Here is a 25,445-nt window from a genome sequence, read left to right on the forward strand (position 1 = left end):
GATCAATTCTTCTAGTATTACACAATCACAGTTCATTCTTTGTATTTGTGTTAGTCCACAATGTGGTGAGGATAAAGATACATATATTCACAGTGGTTAGTTGTATATCTTATATGATTTTACATATAATATGATACATATAATTTGTTCTTGATACATATAATTTATTCTTGTATCTTATATAATAACATCAATATGTAGGTGGAATAAGAGGGCTACAAATCCAATCATTTCAACTGGTAAGGTTAATTATATATTGTTCATCCTTTAGATCGATGAGTGTATTATCTTGTCCTTTGTATAACCTGGATGCGAGTACTGTTTTGTGTTTATTGTGGTTAATGCACCAATAAAAATTGTTTGAAAGTAAAATAAGGCAAAATATCCTCAGGTATTTGTGAATGAAGGCTCATGACACCAGATCCCAGCCCTGGTTCCAACTGAATCAGAAGTATATAGGAGCACAAGAAAACTGCTAGTTCACAAAAAAAGTTGATATTCTGGCAAACATTTAGAAAACAGGTGGCAATATATGAGTTTCAAGATATTCACAATGAATATGCATGAGATAGATTTATATGCAATGAAGGCAGTGCAAGCAAACTATCACTTGCATATCATGTGGATATTCTGAAAATCTCACTGGTTGAGTGTATCCTGAAAAGTGAGTTGAGAACCATTGGTATGAATAATAGACTAGAATAAAATTATGATCCTGAGTGATGTTCTTTCTCAGAACAAGGAGAAATTCCAAACAGGATTGCATTTTCAATAGACCAATGCAAGGGTTGTTAAACACCCTAGGCAAACTCCAATTCCACATTCAATCATCAGATCCCTAATCTTCCTCCCTCCCCCCTTAATGATATCACACTTTTAAAATTAAACTTTGGGCCAGCCCTGATTTTCAAATAACGCAAGACAGAAGAAAGGGCTAGATTCACTAAAGCTCACCGATCTTTGCGATCCCTGGCCAAGTCTCGGCAGGCAACCAATTCACTACAGCGTCCTCATGCAAATGAAGTGATCGGATGCACACCCCTTACCAACCCCACAGATCGCTGCAGAGCGATCCAGATGCATACGCAGACCATCTCTTTGCCTGGAGATGTGATCAACGCATGCGCCTGCTCACCGCACAAGCTTGAGGTCAAAATGAAAGGAGGAGGGGTGACTGCAATCGCTGGATCATTGGAACAGAACAGAACACACCATAATAGTGCAGCCCTGCTTTAAACCCGCAGGTTAAAACCACGGGCTCACAGAGAGGAAGGGTGGCAGAGAGCAAGGTGCTTTTTTCATAAGGGACATGTTTTATTTTGCTGCTTTTACTTTTTGATACTAGGTTTTCAGGGTTGCATGGCTGGGATTTCAGGGCAGCAAAGAGCAGGACAGTCGGCAAGGATGTGAGTGACTGGTCCTCAGCAGTGGCTAAAATTTGAATCGGCAAGCCCAATCGGTGTTCCATCTTCTGTTTAGTGAATCGCTGCCTTCCTACTTATGCATGCCTTTTCCCCTCATTTGCATGTGCGGATCGTATCGGGTGCAGATGGGATCGGGCAGAAGGCTAGTGAATCGGGTTGAGGTCAGAAAAGGCTCTTAAACTGGTCGGGACACGATTGATGAGCTTAGTGAATCTAGCCCAAAGTTGTGTATTGATGTATGTGTTAACAAGGACACTAACCCCCTCTTTTACTAACACACAGCGCGGGTTTTAGCACCAGCAGTGGTAGTAACTGCTCTGACACTCATAGGAATTCTATGAGCATCTGAGCAATTACTGCTGGTGCTAAAACCCACGCTATGTGTTAGTGAAAGAGGGGGTAAATGCACTAAAGCAGCACAATGAGATTTATAATACAGGATACATACTGTGAATTTTCTGCTTCCATATCTTCTTTCAAATATCCTAAAATTATAAATGAGTAGACTGCTGCAAAACATGTCTTTCAGATCTAGACAAACTATTCGTCCACAAATAAGTCTCCATATCTGGAAAAGAATCAACACCAATATTTTCAAATTTTTTCATGGAATCTGCATTCAAAATAAATTTACCAGTGCTTGAGTTTGTATAAACATATTGTAATGACCGATGTACAAAGTATTTGTGCTGCTATACATAGAGATAATATAAAAAAAGAGAAAAAGCTCCCTGACACTGCTATACATAGACCAGTGCATTTATATATGCAAATACCAGAAAAAAAACCCATTTTAAAAAACTTAGCCTATATCCCTGTTTGAGGTCCTGGGGGCTATTAAACTGGGAAAGGCTAGCAAATCGAATGGCTGGATGGCTACTCCGCCAACTTTTATAAGCAGTTTTATGATCTATTGGGACCTCTATTAGTGCGAGTGGCGAATGGTGTGCGGGAGGGTAGGGTGCTGCCAAGATCCATGGGGGAAGCTGGCATCTCTTTTTTGTTGAAGCCGGATCGGGACCCTATGAGTTGTGGATCCTTTAGAACGATTTCACTTTTGAATGTTGATGCTAAACTTATTGCAAAAGTATTGGCTCGTCAAGTATTGGCTCTTCGGCTGGGGAAGGTGCTTCCGGGCTAAATTCATCAGGACCAGGCAGGCTTCATACAAGGGCAGAGAGTTGGGAACAATATTAGATGCACTTTACATCTGATGTGGCAGATACAGCAAAGACGTGAGCCAGCGGTCGATGGCGGTCGACACTGAGAAAGTGTTTGACTGGGTATCGTGGGACTTTTTATGGGCTGTTATGGAGAAACTGGGTTGGGGGGGTCTTTTTGTAGTTGGGTCCAGGAATTTTATTAGTCTCCGCAAGCATGTCTCCGGATTAATGGCAGCTATACTGAATTTTTTTCAATTGGGAGAGGGACTCGGCAGGGGTGTCCCCTTTCTCCACTACTCTTTGCTATACTTTTTCAGGGCATTGAGCTAAGGGGCTATGATCATTGTATCATGTTCTTCGCTGATGACATCTTGTTATTTATCACCAAACCTAGATCTTCTATCCCGCTCTTGTTATTTGTTTTTGAGATCTATGGAGCAATATCTGGCTTTAAAATTAATCTAGATAAGACAGAGCTTTTGAACCTTACATTGGCTGAGAAGAAAGTTAGTTATTTACGGGATAGGTTTTCCCTTCCGGTAGGCATGGCAGGAATTGCCCCACCCCTGGTACTTTTTTAAAGTCCTGGCAGGCCCCCCTGTACCTGTTTTTAGGTTTAAACAATTTTTTTTTATGATACTAAAATAGCAGAACAGCATGCTGTAAAAGACGAACAAACATACCAAGAGATTACAAATCAAACAAGCAGTAAGCAGGGAAATCTAGATCATCAAAGTTTTCCATATTAACAGAAACTAACAAACTTCGAAAGTTGGAAAAGAAAAAAAAAACCGACAGACAATATCCAGAAAGGGTGGGGCTCTGGATTCATCTGCTGCGTCTAAAGGAAAGAAAATTAACAGGTAAGAACATAATTTTTCCTTCCTTAGCAACAGCAGCAGATGAATCCAGAGACCAATGGGATGTAGCAAAGCAATCCTCAACCTGGGTGGGAAGCAAACGCCACCTCCGCAACAACCGAAGCACTAAACGCATCTACCGCATGCACCCCCACATCCAACCAGTAATGCTGAGAGAAAGCACTCTTGGAAGACCAAGTCGCCATGAGACAAAACTCCTCCAAGGAAAAAACCTCTGGATAGAGTCCAAGAAGTAGCCATCGTTCTGGCGGAAGGGTCATGAAGTTCCTTCGCCAACCGCTTCCCTGCCATCAAGCAAGCGTAAAGAATGTCCTCCTGGACCCATCGAGCGATGGAGGCTTTGGACGCCACCATACGTTTGAGGTGTCCTGTGAAGAATACAAAAAGGTGATCTAAACAACTAAAAGCCGTTAGAAACCTAGCTCGCGGAGAACGCTACGCACTTTCAAAAAATGCAGTGAATAAAAGCACGTCTCCCCATTTCTCCTCCCAGGAAGAAGGAAGGAAAAGTGAGAGTGTCATAAAAGAAAGGATGACACCAAAATTGTGGTACCGTCCGAACTGACGCCCCAGATTTTGTAAATCAGAAATAGGAATCCCCGCCAAACAAGGCCTGCAACTCAGAAAACCGCCAAGCTGAAGCCATAGCCACAAGAAACCCGGTGTTCAACGGCACAGTCTTTTAGAGTCTCAAAAGACAAGGATGAAATGAAGCCTTCAGTAAACTGCGAAGAAGTACCTTAAGACTGTACTCCGCACAGGGCTTTCTAAGAGATGTACGAATATACCATACTCTGTTTAGGAACTGAACTACATGAAGCTGAGAAGTAATCGAAGAGCAATATACCTTTAACAAGCTAAGAATGGCACTTGAAGCTGAAGGGAATTGAACGCTAAGCCCTTGGCAATACACTTGTGCCAAAAAAGAACTCTGGAGGGTGCAAATGTTGATAAGCATACAAGAAAGGAAAAACCTCCAAAAGGAAGCAGAAGCCACAGGTAAAGACGTCTGTATTGCCTGGATAAGAGAAGAAACAACCTGCTTCGCATAACCCTTACACGTCAGCCATGACTTCTTAAAAGCTAGGTCGCAATACCAAAGTAGTACGAATATCCATGTTGATCGGACCCTAGGTGAGCAAATCCAGAGATACCAGGAAACTCAACAGTCCAGCTGTCGAAAGATTCATCAGATCCGCATAGCAAGGATGGTGCAGCCAATCCAAAGATTCTACAAAAACTATGCCCTGAAAGTGAGCTTGAGATGGCAAATCCAAGCCATCATCAGCCAGGGAAAAAACACTGAAAAAAGAGAAACCAGAGGCGAGAAAGAAGCCACGCTGCTACCCCCTCTGACTCCCTCTCCCTGTGCCCGCCAAAGAAGCTAGGAAGCTTAGAATTTTGAGACGAGGCCATGAGGTCTAGTTCCAGGAGATCTCACTTCCATAAAAAGAGCTGGAACGCCTGAGCCAAAATTCTCAATATCCAGGATGTAGAAGATTTCACTAGTACTAACAGTTATACTTTCTAGAGCGTACACAGCGCTGTATACTGTAACATACAATAAATGGGCCATGCACAGATTTTGTGGAGAGAAAGTCTAACAAACTCTTTTCCTGACCCATAAAATGATCTGCCAACAGAAGAGGAAGATGAGGGTCCACCCATTGAAGTAGAACCACAACTTTACCTGCCAACTGAGCACATCATCTACTGCCCAGGCTGTAGAGAAATACCCCAATCATAATACTGAATGAAAAGATCTTCAGCGTCATTCCGGAAGAATGGTCTGCAGCTCCAGAAACGGTAGCCTGACCATGCTCCAGAGTAGAAGAATGAACAAGTACTGAGACTCCTCTTAAGACCAGACTCCTGGAGCTGAGGATGGAAGGCACTGAGCCCCCCAACCCGATAGCCCGGGATTATTGGTGGCCATGAGCTAGTCCAGCAAAGACCGAGGCATGCCTTTGAAAAGACAAATCTCGCTGAGGAGCCACCAAATCATACAGAGCGATGTTTGAGGAGCCTATCAAATAATTGGAGCCCTGAGATACTGGGAACCAGCGGAACAAAAGCGACTGCTGTAGCGTTATAATGGAAAAGCAAGCCGAAGTTCCCAGTGGAGTCAGCAACATGGATCTTAGAACCTGTACAGAATCCCATACTCTTGGTCATGGTGACTAAAGAAGAATGCAAACCTGAGACTGTGACCCATCGCTCTAGTTTCTGGGAAGAAACACATTTCTTTCCTATATGAATAAAAACATCTCCCCGATATACTTATAAATAGTACAGGAGAAAACAGTGCTGTGCAAATTCGAAGATTCATGTCCAAAGAACTGGGGAAAAGAAACCACCCTTATCGTGTAAGTCAAATGGCCAGACTAGAAGACGTCCGAATTAAGCAGTCAGTCAAGAAGAAATTAGGTGAATCACCTGGTAGCACCAAAATGGTACCACTGCCCACATTTTCTAAAATGTTCATGAAGCCTTGGGTAGGCGAAATGGCATGTGCCAAAACCGAAAGTGCTGCTCCAAGAGAGGCAAGCAAACCTAGAGCAGATTCGGAGTCCATAGTTTTTCTGCAGAAATGTGTAACCCTGATAAACTAATTCAGCAGAATGGGATCCAGCCTGCCCAATGCCCCCAACTTGGGCACCATGCAGTAAGTGGAACAACATCCCTTAGTTCCTGAAGAACTACAAGAACTGCCCTGAGGACCAGTAACACTTAAAAGGGAAACACAAAACATAGAGACTCCAAGAACGAACCAGAAACCTGAGGAGGATGCAAAGTGGCAAGCATCCTGAAAAAAGTTCACAGCCCCCTGACCTGACATTATAGCGTATTCTCCCTCATAAGAAAGCCTGAAGAGTCATTGGAAGAAGTCAAGATCCCCCTCAGAATGAAGTGCAGAAGGTCAGGGAACGGCAGGATGAGAACTGTAGGATCTGTAAGAAGAAAGAAATTCTCCTAGGAAAAATCAAGTTTCGCAATGTAAAGAGGAGTATACTGGAACCATGAAAACAGTACTAACTCCATGCAACATGAGCGAAATACGTATGTCCTTTAAAGTGAATAAGTACTAGACGCAATCAAGATGCTGCCTCTACCGCCCCGTGGAAAACAACAGCATCCTAACAGGTATCAGACAAAGCTCAAATCGCTAATGAGAGCTTCAAGGATGAGGCTAACCGCCACACAGCGTGCGCTCCTCCGTGCGTTTGATAGAATAGGTAACTGGCTCCTGGTTAGAAGGAGCTGCACAGCTCTTCCTGTCTGGTCGGGGGGTCCGTCTAGCACGTGCCATGAGAAGATGGTGACAGGAGAAACCAGCGTGATAAGCATGGAAATCTGAAGTCCAGGCCCCCTCAGAAATAGAGAAAGAGAGTCCTGGCCACAGGAAGATGCGAAGTGCCATTATGCCCATAGAGACAGCCTGAACTTGGAAACTGTTAGTATTACCTTTAGGCATATATATCCTATGCCACTACTAGACACATGCAGCGCAGCACAGAGGCCCAAATAAGAAGGACAGTTACCAACAAAGGCTCAATCTGCAGGGACCCCAAGAGAGACAATGAGATACTCGTGTGAAATACAGGGCACAATCTTACTGCTGATCTCACTGTGCCGTGAGTTGCTATATGTCGGCTCAGTCCGGAGACAAACCGAGACTGAGTGACCTAGCACAGGTCAGAGTCTGTCTGGTAATCCCCTTGAGTGCTAACCCCAGAGTCCGATTAAATTAGCAGCTTCCTTCAAGGGAATACAGCAGGAACACAGACATAGACATATAAATCTACCCAAGCTTGTCCCAAAGCTGGTGAAACACGTACAACTTGTCTGAACCGGAAAAGAGAGAAACTGCGGCATACCCTGACCAAAGTCAGCTGTAAATAAACTACCGGAATGTTGCAGCTCTCCCGCCATCACCGGAGACCCAAGTGCACTCCTGACATGTGGCCGCCACATCAATGCTCCTAAAAACATAGTCAGATTCAAGCCCCGCAAAATTTACCCTGCTGCGGCCTGCATAGAAAGAAAGACTCGGGGAATAACCAGAAGAACGGTGCGGTGCTTCCCACAGCGCCGGAAAAAACATGTCCCATCTCATGCGCGCTGCTATAAACTGGCACCTGCACAATCAGCTGCACATGGCTGTGACAAACACCGACGAAAGAGAGTCTCGGAATAAACAGGACTACTACTGCTACACTGAAACCCAATGAGCAGAACAAGTGCGAGCATGAAATCGCACTGCTACTGCTGCGCTGTATCCAACAAGGAAACCAAGCGCATGCATGCAAAGGGCAGGAAAGTCCTGGCTCCCTCAATGGATTTCTAGTCACAAAACATCCATGTCTTAAACATACATGCCTTAAACATACATTGACCGAACCCACAGAACTAAGACTCCCAAACAGAATCTGAAGTTCAAACAACAGTAAAACACACATACATACTCACAAGCTTGTTGTTAGGGCCGGTTGAAGCCAGTTAGAGCTGGATGTGCAGCACTAACAGAGCAGAATGTAGCAACTGTGGTCTCCTTTTTTTTTTTTTTTTTTTTTTAACCAGAGAAGAGAAAGAAGAAAAAAATCAAGACCCAGTCAGACCCTCTAGCAATGGAGGGAGGGTGAGGCAGGGACCTGGGGGGGCCCAGATGTAATCCCTAAAGCCGGCACCATTCAGCCGGACACCCCTGTCTCACTGAAGAGAAAATCTCAACAGGAGAAATAGTATTGCCAGCTCACTGAAGAGAAACCTCAACAGGAGAAACAGAATGGCAGTCTCACTGAAGAGAAACCTCAACAGGAGAAAATAATTTTTCAGTCACAGTTAGAATTCAGGAGCTAGTTGAATAGCGACCATTTCCTGCTGGGAGATAGAGAATACTGGAGATACAGGAGGAGTGCCAGCCAATAGGACCACCTGTTAATCAGTTTCTCTATCTCCGCCTGCTGGTAGATGTGTGCTATCCCATTGGTCTCTGGATTCATCTGCTGCTGTTGCTAAGGAAGTGATATTGCTGAAGGGCTGCCAGGTAAGATTTGCCTCTTTGTGGATGATACCAAAATCTGCAATAGAGTATACACGCTGGATGGTGTGAATAACATGAAGAAAGACCTGGCGAAGCTTGACGAATGGTCTGAAATTTGGCAGTTAAAATTTAATGTGGAGACAGGATACTTACTACTAAACTGGAGTCCTGGCTGACGCAGAAGTTTTCCCTGCCTACAAGAGTGGGCCCGCTCTGTATTGAACGGGCACATTGAGTGGTCCGTCGTCTAGAGCACAGTTCTTCAACCGCCGGTCCACGGACTGGTGCCGGTCCACAGGAAATTTTTGCCGGTCCACGCAGGGCCGGCAAGATTGACTTACTTCAACTTCCTGCCGGACCTCGCAGGGCCGGCAAGATCAACATCTGAAGTCTGCGCTGGGCCGGGGAGATCTTGGGGAGCCTCCGACAGTGGCTTTCTCCCCTCTCTGCAGCTCTCCTTTACTTCTCAGCGCAGTGATTAATGAAGGCAGCCTCGGGGCTTTTGCTGAGTCGCGGCTGCCTCTGATGATGCAACTTCCTCTTTCCTCAGAGGCGGCGAGACCCAACAAAGGACCCGAGCCTGCCTTCGTGAATCGCTGCGCTGGGAAATAAGAAGAGCTGCTGGGAGGGGAGAAGGCCACTATCAGAAGCTGCTGGGCAAGGGAAAAAAAAGGGACAGCTGCTACTGCAGAGGGAGAAAGAGAAGGAGAAATGCTTCTGGGAGGGGAGGAGGGAAAGGAATCTGGGAAGCTGCTGGGCAAGGAAAAAAAGGGACAGCTGCTACTGGAGAGGGAGAAGGAGAGATGTTTCTGGGAGGGGAGGAGGGAAAGGAATCTGGGAAGCTGCTGGGCAAGGAAAAAAGGGACAGCTGCTACTGGAGAGGGAGAAGGAGAGATGCTGCTGGGAGGGGAGGAGGGAAAGGAATCTGGGAAGCTGCTGGGCAAGGAAAAAAAGGGACAGCTGCTACTGGAGAAGGAGAAGGAGAGATGCTTCTGGGAGGGGAGGAGGGAAAGGAATCTGGGAAGTTGCTGGGCAAGGAAAAAAAGGGACAGCTGCTACTGGAGAGGGAGAAGGAGAGATGCTGCTGGGAGGGGAGGAGGGAAAGGAATCTGGGAAGCTGCTGGGCAAGGGAAAAAAAGGGACAGCTGCTACTGGAGAGGGAGAAGGAGAGATGCTGCTGGGAGGGGAGGAGGGAAAGGAATCTGGAAAGCTGATGGGCAAGGGAAAAAAAGGGACAGCTGCTACTGGAGAGGGAGAAGGAGAAGGAGAGATGCTTCTGGGAGGGGAGGAGGGAAAGGAATCTGGGAAGCTGCTGGGCAAGGAAAAAAAGGGACAGCTGCTACTGGAGAGGGAGAAGGAGAGATGTTTCTGGGAGGGGAGGAGGGAAAGGAATCTGGGAAGCTGCTGGGCAAGGAAAAAAGGGACAGCTGCTACTGGAGAGGGAGAAGGAGAGATGCTGCTGGGAGGGGAGGAGGGAAAGGAATCTGGGAAGCTGCTGGGCAAAGAAAAAAAGGGACAGCTGCTACTGGAGAAGGAGAAGGAGAGATGTTTCTGGGAGGGGAGGAGGGAAAGGAATCTGGGAAGCTGCTGGGCAAGGAAAAAAAGGGACAGCTGCTACTGGAGAGGGAGAAGGAGAAGGAGAGATGTTTCTGGGAGGGGAGGAGGGAAAGGAATCTGGGAAGCTGCTGGGCAAGGAAAAAAGGGACAGCTGCTACTGGAGAGGGAGAAGGAGAGATGCTGCTGGGAGGGGAGGAGGGAAAGGAATCTGGGAAGCTGCTGGGCAAGGAAAAAAAGGGACAGCTGCTACTGGAGAGGGAGAAGGAGAGATGCTGCTGGGAGGGGAGGAGGGAAAGGAATCTGGGAAGCTGCTGGGCAAGGGAAAAAAAGGGACAGCTGCTACTGGAGAGGGAGAAAGAGAGATGCTTCTGGGAGGGGAGGAGGGAAAGGAATATGGGAAGCTGCTGGGCAAGGAAAAAAGGGACAGCAGCTACTGGAGAGGGAGAAGGAGAAGGAGAAGGAGAGATGCTTCTGGGAGGGGAGGAGGGAAAATAATCTGGGAAGCTGCTGGGCAAGGAAAAAAAGGGACAGCTGCTACTGGAGAGGGAGAAGGAGAGATGCTGCTGGGAGGGGAGGAGGGAAATGAATCTGGGAAGCTGCTGGGCAAGGAAAAAAAGGGACAGCTGCTACTGGAGAGGGAGAAGGAGAGATGCTGCTGGGAGGGGAGGAGGGAAAGGAATCTGGGAAGCTGCTGGGCAAGGGAAAAAAGGGACAGCTGCTACTGGAGAGGGAGAAAGAGAGATGCTTCAGGGAGGGGAGGAGGGAAAGGAATATGGGAAGCTGCTGGGCAAGGAAAAAAGGGACAGCTGCTACTGGAGAGGGAGAAGGAGAAGGAGAGATGCTTATTGGAGGGGAGGAGGGAAAATAATCTGGGAAGCTGCTGGGCAAAGAAAAAAAGGGACAGCTGCTACTGGAGAGGGAGAAGGAGTGATTCTGCTGGGAGGGGAGGAGGGAAATGAATCTGGGAAGCTGCTGGGCAAGGGAAAAAAATGGACAGCTGCTACTGGAGAGGGAGAAGGAGAGATGCTGCTGGGAGGGGAGGAAGGGAACAGTTACTGCTGGACTGGAGGAGGAGGGAAGGGAGAATGAAAAAAGGAAGGAAACAGCTGGCAGAGAGATTAGAGGAGGGGAAGGGGAGACACAGGCATGAGAAAGTAGAGAGATTGATGATAGGAAGGGGTCAGCAGAAAAATAAGCAGAGAGGGACAACAATGATAGATCTGGTGTAGGAGAGATAAAAATGAAGAGAGCAATGAAGCTGGAATGAATCATGTAAAAAGGAGAGATAAAAATGAAGAGAGCAATGAAGCTGGAATGAATCATGTAAAAAGGAGAGATGAGTACAAGCTGGATGGAAAGGGGAGGAGCATAGAAAGAAGACAGATACCATATGGAAGGGGGAGAGGACAGACAGTGGATGGAAGGGGCATATGCTGGATTGAAGAGACAGAGAGGGCAGATGCTGGAAGGAAGAGAGTGAAAAGAAGATTGAAAGCAGAAACCAGAGACGATAAAAGGTAGAAAAAAATAATTTTATTTCTATTTTGTGATTAGAATATATCAGATTTGAAATATATATCCTGCTAGAGCTGGTGTTAGACATAACTGGGAACTGCAAAACCCAGGAAGTGCTTCTTTAGCTTCCAGCTGGCTTAGGGCGCTCTCTGACCAGGGGGCAGTTGCCCTAGTTGCACTCCCCTAAATCTATTCCTGTCATGTGTGACTGCAATATTCTGTTAGCATGATATTCCTGTGTAGCATTCTGTAATAATTTGGCTTGTTCAGTTTTCTTGATAGTAGAGGGGATATATGTGAAGGGGAGGGGAGACAGGGGTTTTGTTGATCCTTGCTCTGAATTATTTGTATTTATAAAATGACAATTGTACAGAATATTGTTTCTTTTTATACTTTAATAAAATACATTCAATATAAAATCATAACTGAGGCTTATGTGGATGGGATCAGCTGATTTGTGGGGACCGAGCTCGCGGAGATGGGGCGGAAACGGGGTTTTTAAATTTTAGTCCTAGTAGTTTGCCGGTCCACAAAATAATTCTTTTTTTTCTGCCGGTCCACGGGTATAAAAAGGTTGAAGAACACTGGTCTAGAGGACCATATATAAAATTGAATCGTAATTGCTAAGCTGCTTAATTACATCCATAAACTGGAGATTTTACGGGGCTTTAAGGAAAAGCGTGATTCTTTGCTCTACGAAGGCTCCTCTGTAAAAATATTTGAAGAATTTTCTCCTGCATTACAAGATTGCCGTTAGAAATTTCACCTGATTTGTGCAACCCTTGTGGATAAACAAATTCAATTTATGTTTCTTTACCCTGAAATTTTAAATGTGTACAATGCTGGAAAATGGGTGACTTATGATTCCTCTTAGGCAGGCCTCAAAAAACCAAAAAGAATTTACCAACAAATAATATCAACTATGAAAAATAGCTGGTAAGAATATCCAGGATAAATCACCATTGGGGGCGTGTGGCACTTAGAAAAAATCGGAAAGAATATTCTGAATGATAAAAAATAATAAATAAATAACTAAAAGGTTTCAGTACGGGCTTGGGTTTCCCTCCGAATGAACAACAGCCCCGGGCAGGCATTCATGAGTAAATAAGCACTTAGAACAACGTCTAAATAAATCCTGCCCGTACATCATGTAACCTTGAATAAATATAAAGTGCAACATGCATCCAATGCGAAAACCAGGAAAAATACAAAATTAAACAAAAATATAAAAAGAACCCAAACTATCAAGAACTAAATATCCCCTTGAATAAACAATCAAAGGAAAATCCAAAAAAGGTTATGAAAATATTTTTAAAAAATCAAATAGTCAATGTGGCGGTTTGATAAAAAATCAAGTTCCAATACAAATTCCAATACAACTGCAAAATAGTGTCTGAAATGGTGAATGAATAAATCAATAAGCAATCATCAATAACAAAAGAATAACTTAGCTCATGTGTAGAAAAACCACACAACTTGACTCTGTATAAGCAGACTGTCTCCTCTCGTGACGGAAATATCTCCACGAGACTTGGCTTTGTATAAGCAAGCTGTAACTCCTCTGGACAGGTCCTGCTTCGATATACTTCGTCAGGAGGGAGAAATCAGAACCGCAAAATTCTCCAGTCCGAGAGTTAGAAATGCAATTAATTTCATATAGTGAACCTCTCACCAAAAAACAGCGGCTCAATCATGCGTGACTGAGCCGCTGTTCATGATTGAGCCGCTGTTTTTTGGTGAGAGGTTCACTATATGAAATTAATTGCATTTCTAACTCTCGGACCGGAGAATTTTGCGGTTCTGATTTCTCCTGCCGAAGTATATCGAAACAGGACCTGTCCAGAGGAGTTACAGCTTGCTTATACAAAGCCAAGTCTCGTGGAGATATTGCCTTCACGAGAGGAGACACAGTCTGCTTATACAGTATTTTGTATTAAAGTTTTTGGGTTGTGGTTCTGAGTTTCCATTATTTCTTATGGGGAAATTTGCTTTGATATACGAGTGTTTTGGATTACAAGCATGTTTTCGGAACGAATTATGCTCGTAAACCAAGGTTTTACTGTCTATACAAAAAAATTCAAAGTTACTTCAAAAATTTTGTTTTGAGTTATAAACATTAAGCAGAAAAACAATTGTTTTGTTTATAATAGGCCTCACATATCACTTTCTGGTTTAAACATGGTGTTTAAATTGTTATTTGGCATTAATTTTATTATAACTACTTTAACTTTAGTGAACAGTAAAAATGATCACTGATATGTAAGACCAAGTTTTTCATTATTTGATAAGTGCAATAGGATCATAGCCTTCAGTTTTTACCTGAAACTCTTCTCTTATTGCTTGCAGATTATATGCGAAGAACTTCTGATGATGTTGGAAGACCAATGTCAATAAAATTGACAGGACACTTGGGATCAACAAAAGACTCTTTGATACAGGTGCTTTATCTTTTGCAAAAGAAAAAAGTAATAGAGTTTGCAAAACATAATTATGACTTGTAAAGCACAATAGATCCTGTTAAAGAAGAAACACAAACACTACTGTCAGCCTAGCATTGCTAGCGGTCAGCATTTTTGATTGGCCTAACCAATGACAGCAAAGGCCTATGGGACATTATATCAATCTGACTCTGGAATGTTGATGCACATAGACCCTAAATGCTCCTGCACAGAATTCTCATACATTAAGCATCCAGCCAGACTGGATTGTCTATCAATACGATATACTACTTGAATGGGACAAAGAAGCCAGAGATTAATCCCATCTACCATTCCTGTAAGTGTTACACCTTCCTTATAAATTAAACTAACCATTGTTTCAAACAGTTTACAAATTATAAACAGAAAGATACTGGGAAATACAATAAGATTCCAATCTATAAAAGCCTCCTCTCTGCAACAGCCCGGTCTCTCTCTCTCTGGAACCTGAAGCCTGGATATCACCCCCTCCCCTCTTCTCTACCTCTCTCTCTCTCTCTTCCTTTGTCCTCACAGCACCTATTCGGGAAACTGTCTTTTCTTTCTCATTCACAAGAGCACAGAAGCAGTCTCTGAATCCACTCTGTATTTGTAAAGCTTATGTCTATGTCTGTACATTTGCAATCCAGAATATTCTTGATGTATCTTTCTGAAGCCTATTTCTGCTCATTATATTCTTTATGCAATCACTTCTGGCTGTGCTTGTTATTTGATTTCACTTCCTAATGAGAATCTTCTACGAGAGTATTGAACCCGGCCGGGACCAGGCGGAGTGTAAGGCCGCCACAGTACACTTCTCCCTCCGGATTCAAGGGGGATAGGGGAAGAGTCGGACCGCGAATGGTGAAATACTGCGAATATCTTCTGGTCCGGCCCCTAACACAGATACCACTTCTGACAAAAGCCTTAATCCCAAATCAATTTTTGGACACTCCCAAGACCCTCCTCCTAACATCCCAACAACAAAGTGCAGGACAATAGCACCCTGTCAAATTGCACTAATGACTGAAAGAGAGCAGAATTGTCGGGAAGGGAGCGGATTTGTAAACTAAAAGGGAAGAATCTGGGAGTGGAATTGTCGGGGCGCAATTGTAAGTGTAGCGGAATTTTCGGAAAGGGAGCAGAATTGTAAACTCAAAATGAAGGCATGAGAACGGAGAGCACAGTTACTTACCATAACAGGTGTTAACCAGGGACAGCAGGCAGCTATTCTCACATATGGGTGATATCATCAGCGGAACCCGGATGCAGAAGCTCGCAAGCAGACTTGCTTGAAGAAACCAGAAGTTTCGAGTTGACCGCACCGCGCATGCGCGAATGCCTTCCCGCCCAGTGTAGGGTATGTCTCCTCAGTTCAGATAGCTAGCAGAGAAGCCAACCAGGGGAGGTGGGTGGGTTGTGAGAATAACTGCCTGCTATCCCTGGATAACACCTGTTACGGTAAGTAACTGTGCTTTATCCCAGGACAAGCAGGCAGCCTATTCTCATGTATGAGTGACCTCCAAATTAACCAGAATGGGATGGTGGGAGTGTTGGCAATTTAGGAGAATAAATTTTGTAATACTGTTTGGCCAAACTGTCCATCCCGTCTGCAGAAAGTATCCAGACAATAGTGACATGTGAAAGTATGAACCGAGGACCAAGTAGCAGCCTTGCAAATTTCCTCAATAGGAGTAGATCTGAGGAAAGCTACGGAAGCTGACATTGCTCTGACTTTATGGGCTTTGACTCTACTGTGTAGGGGTAATCCAGCCTGGGCATAGCAGAATGAGATACAAGCAGCCATCCAGTTGGAGATGGTACGCTTAGAGATAAGATGTCTCAACTTGTTTGGATCAAAGGAGACAAAAAGTTGAGCAGCAGTTCTATGTGGTTTGGTGCATTCCAAATAGAAGGCCAAAGCACGTTTACAGTCCAGAGTATGAAGAGCTACTTCTCTAGGATGAGAATGAGGCTTCGGAAAGAACACTGGAAGAACAATGGATTGGTTGAGATGAAATTCCGATACCACTTTAGGGAGGAATTTTGGATGAGTACGTAGGACCACCTTATCATGATGAAACACTGTGAAAGGTGGATCAGCAACTAAGGCTTCCTGCTCACTGACTCGTCGAGCAGAAGTGAGGGCAATGAGAAACACCACTTTCCAAGTGAGATACTTCAGATGAGCCTTGTCAATTAGTTCAAACGGAGGCTTCATCAGTTGAGCAAGGACAACATTGAGGTCCCAAACCACAGGAGGCGGTTTGAGAGGAGGTTTGACATTATGAATCTGGAAACCACCGGATGAGCAGAGAGGGGTTTCCCTTCAATAGGCTGATGGAAAGCCGCAATTGCACTGAGATGGACTCGGATCGATGTAGACTTGAGGCCAGAAGTGGATAAGTGCAAAAGGTAATCCAAAACAGAAGATAAGGAGGAATGTTGAGGTTCCTTATCCTGAGAAAAACACCATGTAGAAAATCTAGTCCATTTTTGGTGATAGCATTGTCTAGTGGTAGGCTTCCGAGAAGCTTCTAAAACGTCTTTTACAGATTGAGAAAAAACTGAAGAGGAGTTATGTTGAGAGGTACCAAGCTGTCAGGTGTAGAGACTGTAGGTTGGGATGAAGCAGAGATCCCTGACTCTGTGTAAGCAGAGAAGGAAAAACTGGTAGAAGGTATGGCTCCCTGCTGCTGAGTTGAAGTAGAAGGGAGTACCAAGGTTGTCTCGGCCATTGAAGAGCAATCAGAATCATGGTGGCATGATCGTTCTTCAACTTGACCAGGAGGGAATGCATATAGGAAGAGATTCGTCCATTCCAGAAGAAAAGCATCTGCCTCGAGGCGATGAGGAGAGTATATCCTGGAGAACGATGCTTGGAAGCAGATCTTGAAGATTGAGGAGACTTCGCCTCGGAGACTGAAGCAGCCGATGCCACCAAAGAATGGATAAGACTGGAGGCTGTAGAACGAAGCTCCAGAGGCTTGATGGAGGAACCTCGATGCACTCCCAAAGACTCTGCTCCTTGGATAGAGTGTGAGGATTTCTGCCGAGGCACTTGCAAAGATTCTGCTCCTTGCTTCACGTGCTTGGATACCATACCAGACACTCACAGAGACTCTGCTTCCTGCAAAGAGTGTGTAAGTTCAGACTGAGGCAAAGAAAGCGGCTCGACCTCGCAGGAGTCTGCTGAATGCCCAGGATGGATGAGAGGAAGAAGCTTCAGTCCCATATTAGTAAGGAACTGAATGAATTGCTTCTCCAACATGGTCTGCTAAGAAGCCGGCAAGGATGGATCCACGTCTGAAACCGGACCACCTGCTTTGGCTGGAGATTCCACCGAGACAGTGTAAATGTGCTTCAACTTGGAAGTCTTAGGCACTTTGAGTACCACCGCTGGAACTTTCTGCTGAGCTATCTGACCTGAGGAAACAGGGGAAGATACAGCAGGTGTCGTCAAAGAGAGAGCCGCTGCAAATGACGAAGGTCTGATGAGGCTCGCGGTGGAAGCAGTAGAAGCAGGAGGAATCTCAATTGAAGGTGAGGCCGAGGGCGTCTTCGATATCGAGGGATCGGAGGAAGAATACATCCCGAACAGCTTCTCCACCAAAAGATGACGACATTTAAGGCCCGATGTTGAAGAGTAGCACAGCGCTCGCATGACTTCGGATGATGTTCCGGCCCAAGGCACTTGAAGCACCGACGATGTGGGTCCGTAAGGGAAATCGCACGCTGGCACTGGCTACACTTCTTGAAGCCAGTGACAGGCCGGGACATAGAAGGAAAAATAGCCACCGCAAGATTGAAGCTCTTGGGCTGCGGCCGAGCGGCCTGCCCCGGCAAACGGACGGAAGATTGAAAATTTTTTTTTTAAACTAGAAATAAAAGAAATAAAGTAAGAACAGCGATTCAGAGAAGGCACGAAGTAACGAAGTTAAACGAAGAGAGTCAAAGACGGACTTCTCGGCTCCGTGGAAAACTGAGAACTGAGGAGATGCGCCCTACGCTGGGCAGGAAGGCACTTGCGCATGCGGTCGACTCGAAACTTCTGGTTTCTTCAAGCAAGTCTGTTTGTGAGCTTCCACATCTGGGCTCCGCTGATGACATCACCCATATGTGAGGATAGGCTGACTGCTTGTCCTGGGATAATTGTTTGTCGGGAAACGAGCGGAATTGTAAAGTGAAAAGGTGGAATCTTTTAAGTGTAGCGGAATTGTCGAGAAGGGAGCAGAATTATAAACTGAAAGGGAGGAATCTTTTAAGTGTAGTGGGGGGGTGGGGTTCCCCCCTCAAAAGTGAAGGCATGAGACTGGAATTGTTTGTCGGGAAAGGAGCGGAATTGTCAAGAAAGGAGCGGAATTATAAACTGAAAGGGAGGAATCTTTTATTTATTTATTTCTAATTTTACATTAAACTTCACAAGAGTAAATCTTGCACCATTAAACACAGGGCGGAAAATCAAGTCATGGTACTGAAAATTAAACTTACAATATCAATCAATCATAATAATCCCCTTCTTAGACCACAATTTGGGAATGAGTGGTCAAATTATATGAGAGATGAAAAAAGGAAATTAGATAAAATTAAAAAGGCTTAATGTATCTAAAGAACTGCTTTACTTTCCAAAACCCCTTGATGATCTTCTTAACATCTATAAATTCCTTCAGGTGGTCTAGAGAAAAGAAGGTATACTTGACTTCTAAGTACCTAACCAGGCACTTGCAGGGGTATGCCAAAAGGAACGTAGCACCTAATTTAGTTGTTTCTTGATGCAAAGATAGAAATTCTTTCCTCCGTTCTTGAGTAGTCTTAGCAACATCAGGGTATATCCATATGTTCTCCAAATAATTTTTGAGAATTTTTAAAGTATAATTTCAAAATCATGTTGACATCCTACTCAAATACAAATGGCACCAAGAGTGTAGCTCTATCATTGTCAACTGTTATTGTTTGTTCAAGAAGAGCAGTCACATTACCACAATCTATCTCATTGTTCTTTTTCCCATTTTCTTTTCCTTTTTCTTCTTCTCTTCCAGAAATCTTTTTATTAGGCAAATAATAGATCTTATTTATTGGAGGGATACAATTTGAGGAAATTCTTAGATTTTCAATCAAATACCTTTTTATAATAATAATAACAATAATAACTTTATTTTTCTATACCGCCATAGTCAGGCGACTTCTAGGCGGTTTACATTGTAAGAAGGCTGGACATTCAGCGAATAACAAAAGGTCTTAATACAAAACAATAAGTCTAAATACAATACAATACAAAATAGTACAGTACAATACAGTGAGTCTAAATACAATACAATACAATAGGACTAGATACAATACCATGCAATGTGTCTAATACAATATAATAGTCTAATGGGAAACTAACGTGCTAATTGGAGTTCTATGGGTAATGAATACCTGAATACTTTAGAGTTTACATATGAGTAGGAGTTCTACGAGTAGAGGAAATCTGGATAGATGAGGAGCTTCTTGAGAGGAAGAAAAAGGCGTTTAAGGGGAGGGGAGTCCTAGTGAGGGAGGGTCCTCGTGAGGAAGGGGACAGTTTTAGTAGATCCAGGGGTAATACACCCAGAATTAGTGGAAAATTTAGGAAACGAAGATTCAGTCGTCTATTAAAATTCTCAAATTGCTCCAGTTTCCTATGTATTGAAGTATTATCCTTAATTGATGCTATTTTAACTGCTGCAAATGGTGTATTTCATCCTGCATTTGCTTGGCTTGGCCTGAAAAATCCATTTCATTATTTCAACAGTTTTAGTTTGGGAGTCAAGTTTATCTGCTATTTTGATTACCTCTTCCATAGATTTAGCTAGATGTTATTCAAGGATGCTTCCGTGGGAGAGGATGAAAATTCCTCTCTCTTGCTTCCAGCCATCAGCTGTTCTGCCGTGGACGTCGTGCCCTCGCTGGGAGACCTGGTATCTCCACTTCCAAAATCATGTGTCTCCTGCCTCAGCGCCCCAGCAGTTGCTGGACACGGAGGATTGAGGAAACCCGGAGGAGAAAGAGATGTTTCCATGCCCAAAAGGACAAAAGACTCCCTCTCATCTCTGCCCAGTGCCAGGCTCTCCACTCTGGAATGCACAATTGCTGGGAGAGCCTAGAAGAAGCAATCCATTGTTGAACCGGGGTGGACGCCAGGGCCAGCGAGGAAATGGCCTTAAACACCCCTTCATCTTCATATGGAGCATGGAGGAAAACAAGGTACAAAATGCAGGAAAGCAGAGGCAGTTAGATCTTTACTGCATCTCACTCGGCTCCTCACACCGCCGCCATCTTGCCACTCCCATTTTGAATCAGGAGGAATCTTTTAAGTGTAGTGGGGGGTTTGGGTTCCCCCCCACCCCCCTCAAAAGTGAAAGCATGGGAATGGAATTATTTGTCAGGAAGGGAGCAGAATTGTAAAGGGAAAGGGAAGAATCTTTTAAGTGTAGCGGAATTGTCGGGAAGGGAGCATTGTAAACTGAAAGGGAGAAATCTTTTAAGTGTAATAGAGGGGTTATCCAGCCCCTTAAAACTGAAGGCATGGGAGCAGAATTGTCAGGGCGCAATTGTCTACATGCATTTGATGGGTCACCAAACACAGCCTGCACCATCAATAAACCCCACCCCTCTACCTCACAATTAGATTTCCCTCTAGTCAATAATGGTGGAAACGTGCCATTTAAATATGATCACGATAACACCATAACTGATTTTTGCATTTCTTCAGACTTGCATATTTCTGTACGTTTGATGTTATTCTCTGTGTTGTTGATACTGTCTTATGCTTTTCCAGTGTGCTTTAGAAACATGGTAGATAAAAGCCAAATGGACCATCCAGTCTGCCCATCCACAGCATCCACTATCTCCTCCTCTCCTACACTTTCTTGAATTCAGACAGTCTTTGTCTCCACCACCTCTACATAGAACTATTCCAGGCATCAATCACCATCTATTAATACCTTCTCGTATATGAGAATATGTTTTATGTGAGTCCTCTGTAATTAATGGTGTCAGGTCAAAAGCGCGCCGGGACAAAGGCGCGCCCAGACAATTGAGCGCAGCGCGCGCCGCTCTAAATTACTGTTTTTAGCGCTCCGACGAGGGGGCGTGGGGGGGAACCCCCCCATTTTACTTAATAGACATCGCGCCGCGCTGTGGGGGGTGTGGGGGGTTGTAACCCCCCACATTTTACTGAAAACTTCACTTTTTCCCTGTTTTTAGGGAAAAAGTTCAGTTTACAGTAAAATGTGGAGGGTTACAACCCCCCAAACCCCCCATAACGCCGGCGCGATGTCTATTAAGTAAACTGGGGGGGTTCCCCAACAAAAACCCCCGTCGGAGCCCCTAAAAACTGTAATTTAGAGCGGCGCAGCGGCATGCGCTGCGTTCAATTGTCGGCGTGCGCTTTTGTCTTTCGCGCCATTGTCTATGAACCATAGTTAATTAATAACAAGAACATGTCCCTTTTGATGGAAATATTATAGGGCTGTAACTTAATGCATGTTTAGATTAGCTTTTGAAGGTAATCCTAAAGAAGAAAGGTTACCTTTGAAAGCCAAGCAAAAAGGCATTAAGTTAGTTCAATATAAAAAGTATCACCTTATTTAATTTATCTTTTGTTTCATTTCTATATATTACCTTTAAAAGTAGACTAACATGGCTACCACCATTTTAGCTGTATTTTGTGAGCTAAGCATACAGACTACACTATAATGGGATGAACTGAGTTGGTGTGTGTATTTACTAAAAGTAATAGTGCCATAAATATGAGGCCAGTCATATTATTTACAACCTGCAGAGTTTACCATGTAAAAATTTATATAAATACACAATTTCTTTCTAAGCAGCTTGAAATAGGAACTACAGTAACAACGTTTAGACTTACAAGAGGGCGTTTACACATGGAGGGGCATTTTCAATGCAACGCCCAAATGCACGTGTGTTGCTGGAGCTAGACATCCAGCACAAACAACCTATTATGGAAGAGTATCGATTATAGAATTAACAAACAGATGGACAGAGGTGACCCCATAGACATCATATACCTTGATTTCCAAAAAGCCTTTGACAAGGTGCCTCATGAACGATTACTCCGGAAACTGAAGAACCATGGGGTGGACGGAGACGTACATAGATGGATCAGAAACTGGTTGGCAGGTAGGAAACAAAGGGTAGGGTTGAAGGGCCACTACTCTGACTGGAGGAGGGTCACGAGTGGTGTTCCGCAGGGCTCGGTGCTCGGGCCGCTGTTATTTAATATATTCATAAATGATCTAGAAACAGGGACGAAGTGTGAGATAATAAAATTTGCAGATGACACCAAACTATTTAGGGGAGCTCGGACTAAAGAGGACTGTGAGGAATTGCAAAGAGGCTTGAACAAACTAGGGGAATGGGCGACAAAATGGCAAATGAAGTTCAACGTTGAGAAATGTAAAGTATTGCATGTGGGAAGCAGAAACCCGAGGTACAACTATACGATGGGAGGGATGTTATTGAATGAGAGTACCCAAGAGAGGGACTTGGGGATAATGGTGGACAGGTCAATGAAGCCGACGGCACAGTGCGCAGCAGCTGCTAAGAGAGCGAATAGAATGCTAGGTATAATCAAGAAGGGTATTACAACCAGGACAAAAGAAGTTATCCTGCCGCTGTATCGGGCGATGGTGCGCCCACACCTGGAATACTGTGTCCAGTTTTGGTCGCCATACCTTAAGAAGGATATGGCATTACTCGAGAGAGTTCAGAGAAGAGCGACACGTCTGATAAAAGGGATGGAAAACCTTTCATACGCTGAGAGATTGGAGAAACTGGGTCTCTTTTCCCTGGAGAAGAGGAGACTTAGAGGGGATATGATAGAGACTTATAAGATCATGAGGGGCATAAAGAGAGTAGAGAGAGACAGATTCTTCAAACTTTCAAAAAATAAAAGAAAGAGGGCATTCGGAAAAGTTGAAAGGGGACAGATTCAATACGAATGCCAGGAAGTTCTTCTTTACCCAACGTGTGGTGGACACTTGGAATGCGCTTCCGGAGGATGTTATAGGGCAGAATACAGTACTGAGATTTAAGAGAGGATTGGACATTTTCCTGCTGGAAAAGGGAATAGAAGGGTATAAATAGAGGATTACTACTCAGGTCCTGGACCTGTTGGGCCGCCGCGTGAGCGGACTGCTGGGCAAGATGGACCTCAGGTCTGACCCAGCAGAGGCATTGCTTATGTTCTTATGACTGGACGTCCAGACCCGAATGATAATATATTCTACTAGACGTATAAAGTAGGTCATCTATTAGTTGTCCTGGCAAAAGTCCCAAATGATGTCAAAACATTCCCACATGGACGTGACTAGCTTCCTACACGTCTATTTATAGCCCTGCACGTAGAATGATTCTTTGTGGATGTAGTGGAGTGGAGTTTGGAGTTGTGGTGGAGGTGGTTGTTGGTGGTGGATAGAGAAAAAATCGAGTTCTGATTGAGATTGTGTGTGTGTGTGTGTGTGTGTGTGTGTGAGAGAGAGAGATTCAGAGAGTGCCAGGCTAAGTGAAAGCAAGAGAGACAGAGTGACAGACAGGAGAGACTGTGTGAGAGACTGAGAGACATGCAGTGAGAAAGGGTGTGATAGGGAGAGTGTGTGAGAGAGTCAGAGAGTGGGTCATTGAGAAAGTTAGGGAGTGAAAGTGGGTGTGATGGTGGAAAAGTGTGAGCCTAATTACTCCCTAGTGGGGAGACAGGATCTAGTAGAGCTGTGCCTGTGCCATAAGTCATGTGTTTGGACACAATGATCACAGACCAACCCATGATGTCTCCTTGAGGGCCTGGATCCGTATCACCGACACCCTCCAAAGGTGAGTGTCAGCCACTGCCCTCTACTATGTAAGCCCACACAGGAAACCTGTGCTTCTTAACGCTCAAGAGGTGCCAGGGGACTGTATAACACCAATGGCCTCCTAATATGAGGGGCCCCAATGATATCGGCCTCAACTAGCCCCTCCCCCCAAAAAAAAAAAACCTTCCTTGCAAGCAGCCTCTTGCTATCGTCTCTTAAGGTCATGTGTGCAGCATTGCATAGCATCTCTGCAATTCAAAAGAGACAAAGTCAGAAAACAATTTCTGTGCATTGCACAGGATTACATAATTCTTGCCAATATGTTATTATGAAAATACATCATCAAAATAATCATGAGAAATATAGTATAATGTGCTCAGTGCCCTCATAAACCTGCATATTTTGATTGATGGAATCAAAGGCCGCAGGTTGGACACCCCTGCTTTAAAATGTAACATCTGAGCAGAAATGGCTTTCAATGTCAGGAAAAAAAAGCAGTGTAAAAGTCGTAATTCAGTACAGTTTTTAGAGTTTAGAGAAAATTTGTATATAAGGGTACTTGATTTCATTGAAAAAGGTGTCTTTTTGCTCATCCTATAGTTTATTTTGGAATATTATGTGTTCACACATTGAGCAAAGGCCCAGTTTCTTGCTTCACTCCTTTTGGACAGTGAAGTGGTCTTTCCCATCTGCAATGCCATTAACAGTCTTATTTGGTGAGCAGCAAAGGGGACTGGAGAATTGAACTTAACAGGCCGAACAGGGGCCTTTCTCCCTCACCACTAGCACATTTTGGAACAATAGCTACCAGCTGTGTGATGGTACCGTGGCACCATATGAATGGGAGGAGTTATGGCTGTGAAACTGAAACACTGCATTCTGGAGGAAGTGGTGGCTGGATGGCTGTGAAATACAGTGGTGCCTCGCACAGCGGACGCTGCGCACAACGAACTTTATGTCGTGATCCGTATAACGTACTTCGTTTCACACAACGAAGTCGCCCGAGCTGCATCCTTCCGGGGTTCCTGCGGGGTTGGATCGCAGCGGGGTTGGTCGAGGGTAGTCTCCTTCTCCTTACCTGCCCTGTCGCAGCACACAGCCGAACGGAAATCTTCCCGATGTCAGCGCTGACGTCGGAGGGAGGGCTTAAGCAAAGCCCTCCCTTCCTCCGACGTCAGCGCTGACATCAGGAAGACTTCCGGTCGGCTGTGTGCGGCTGCGGCAGGGCAGGTAGGAAGAAGGCAATGGCGAACGAAAGAGGGGGGAGGGGGCGGTCCGCCCCGAAGAATGTGCACAGCTGGTCAGGTCCCCCGATCGACCGACAACAGGCCCGGCCGACAAACCTCCCTGCCCTGTAGCCGCGAATCTAAATTACCTCTTACAGCAGCTTCAATAATCCAGCTGCTGTAAGAAGGTAATTTAGATTCGCGGCTACAGGACAGGGAGATTTGTCCGACCGGGCCTGTTCTGTTGTCGGTCGGGTGCAAAAGCACCACAAAGGTGGAGGCAGGGAGGGAGGAAAGGTGGAGTGGAGAAGAAAAGACGCTTAAGGGGGGAGAAGGCCGCTGAAAG

General features: G+C 44.6%; 1 protein-coding gene across 5 annotated transcripts in view; it reads right to left on the bottom strand.

Annotated features, from left to right (window-relative positions):
- Nucleotides 1-25,445, bottom strand: part of UBAC2 (UBA domain containing 2) — a 579,805-nt gene that overhangs the window by 512,591 nt on the left and 41,769 nt on the right. For 4 of the 5 annotated variants that reach the window (XM_033949111.1, XM_033949114.1, XM_033949110.1 and 1 more), the window contains exons 2-3: nucleotides 13,904-14,031; nucleotides 1,873-1,992 (exon numbers count right to left, since the gene is read on the bottom strand). In XM_033949111.1, coding sequence (XP_033805002.1) covers nucleotides 1,873-1,992; nucleotides 13,904-14,031 — 248 coding nt within the window. The remainder of the gene's footprint in view (nucleotides 1-1,872; nucleotides 1,993-13,903; nucleotides 14,032-25,445) is intronic. The other variant, XM_033949112.1, reaches the window with a different exon arrangement.

This window comes from Geotrypetes seraphini, chromosome 6 (assembly GCF_902459505.1).
Source record: "Geotrypetes seraphini chromosome 6, aGeoSer1.1, whole genome shotgun sequence".
In the NCBI taxonomy this organism is placed as follows: domain Eukaryota; kingdom Metazoa; phylum Chordata; class Amphibia; order Gymnophiona; family Dermophiidae; genus Geotrypetes; species Geotrypetes seraphini.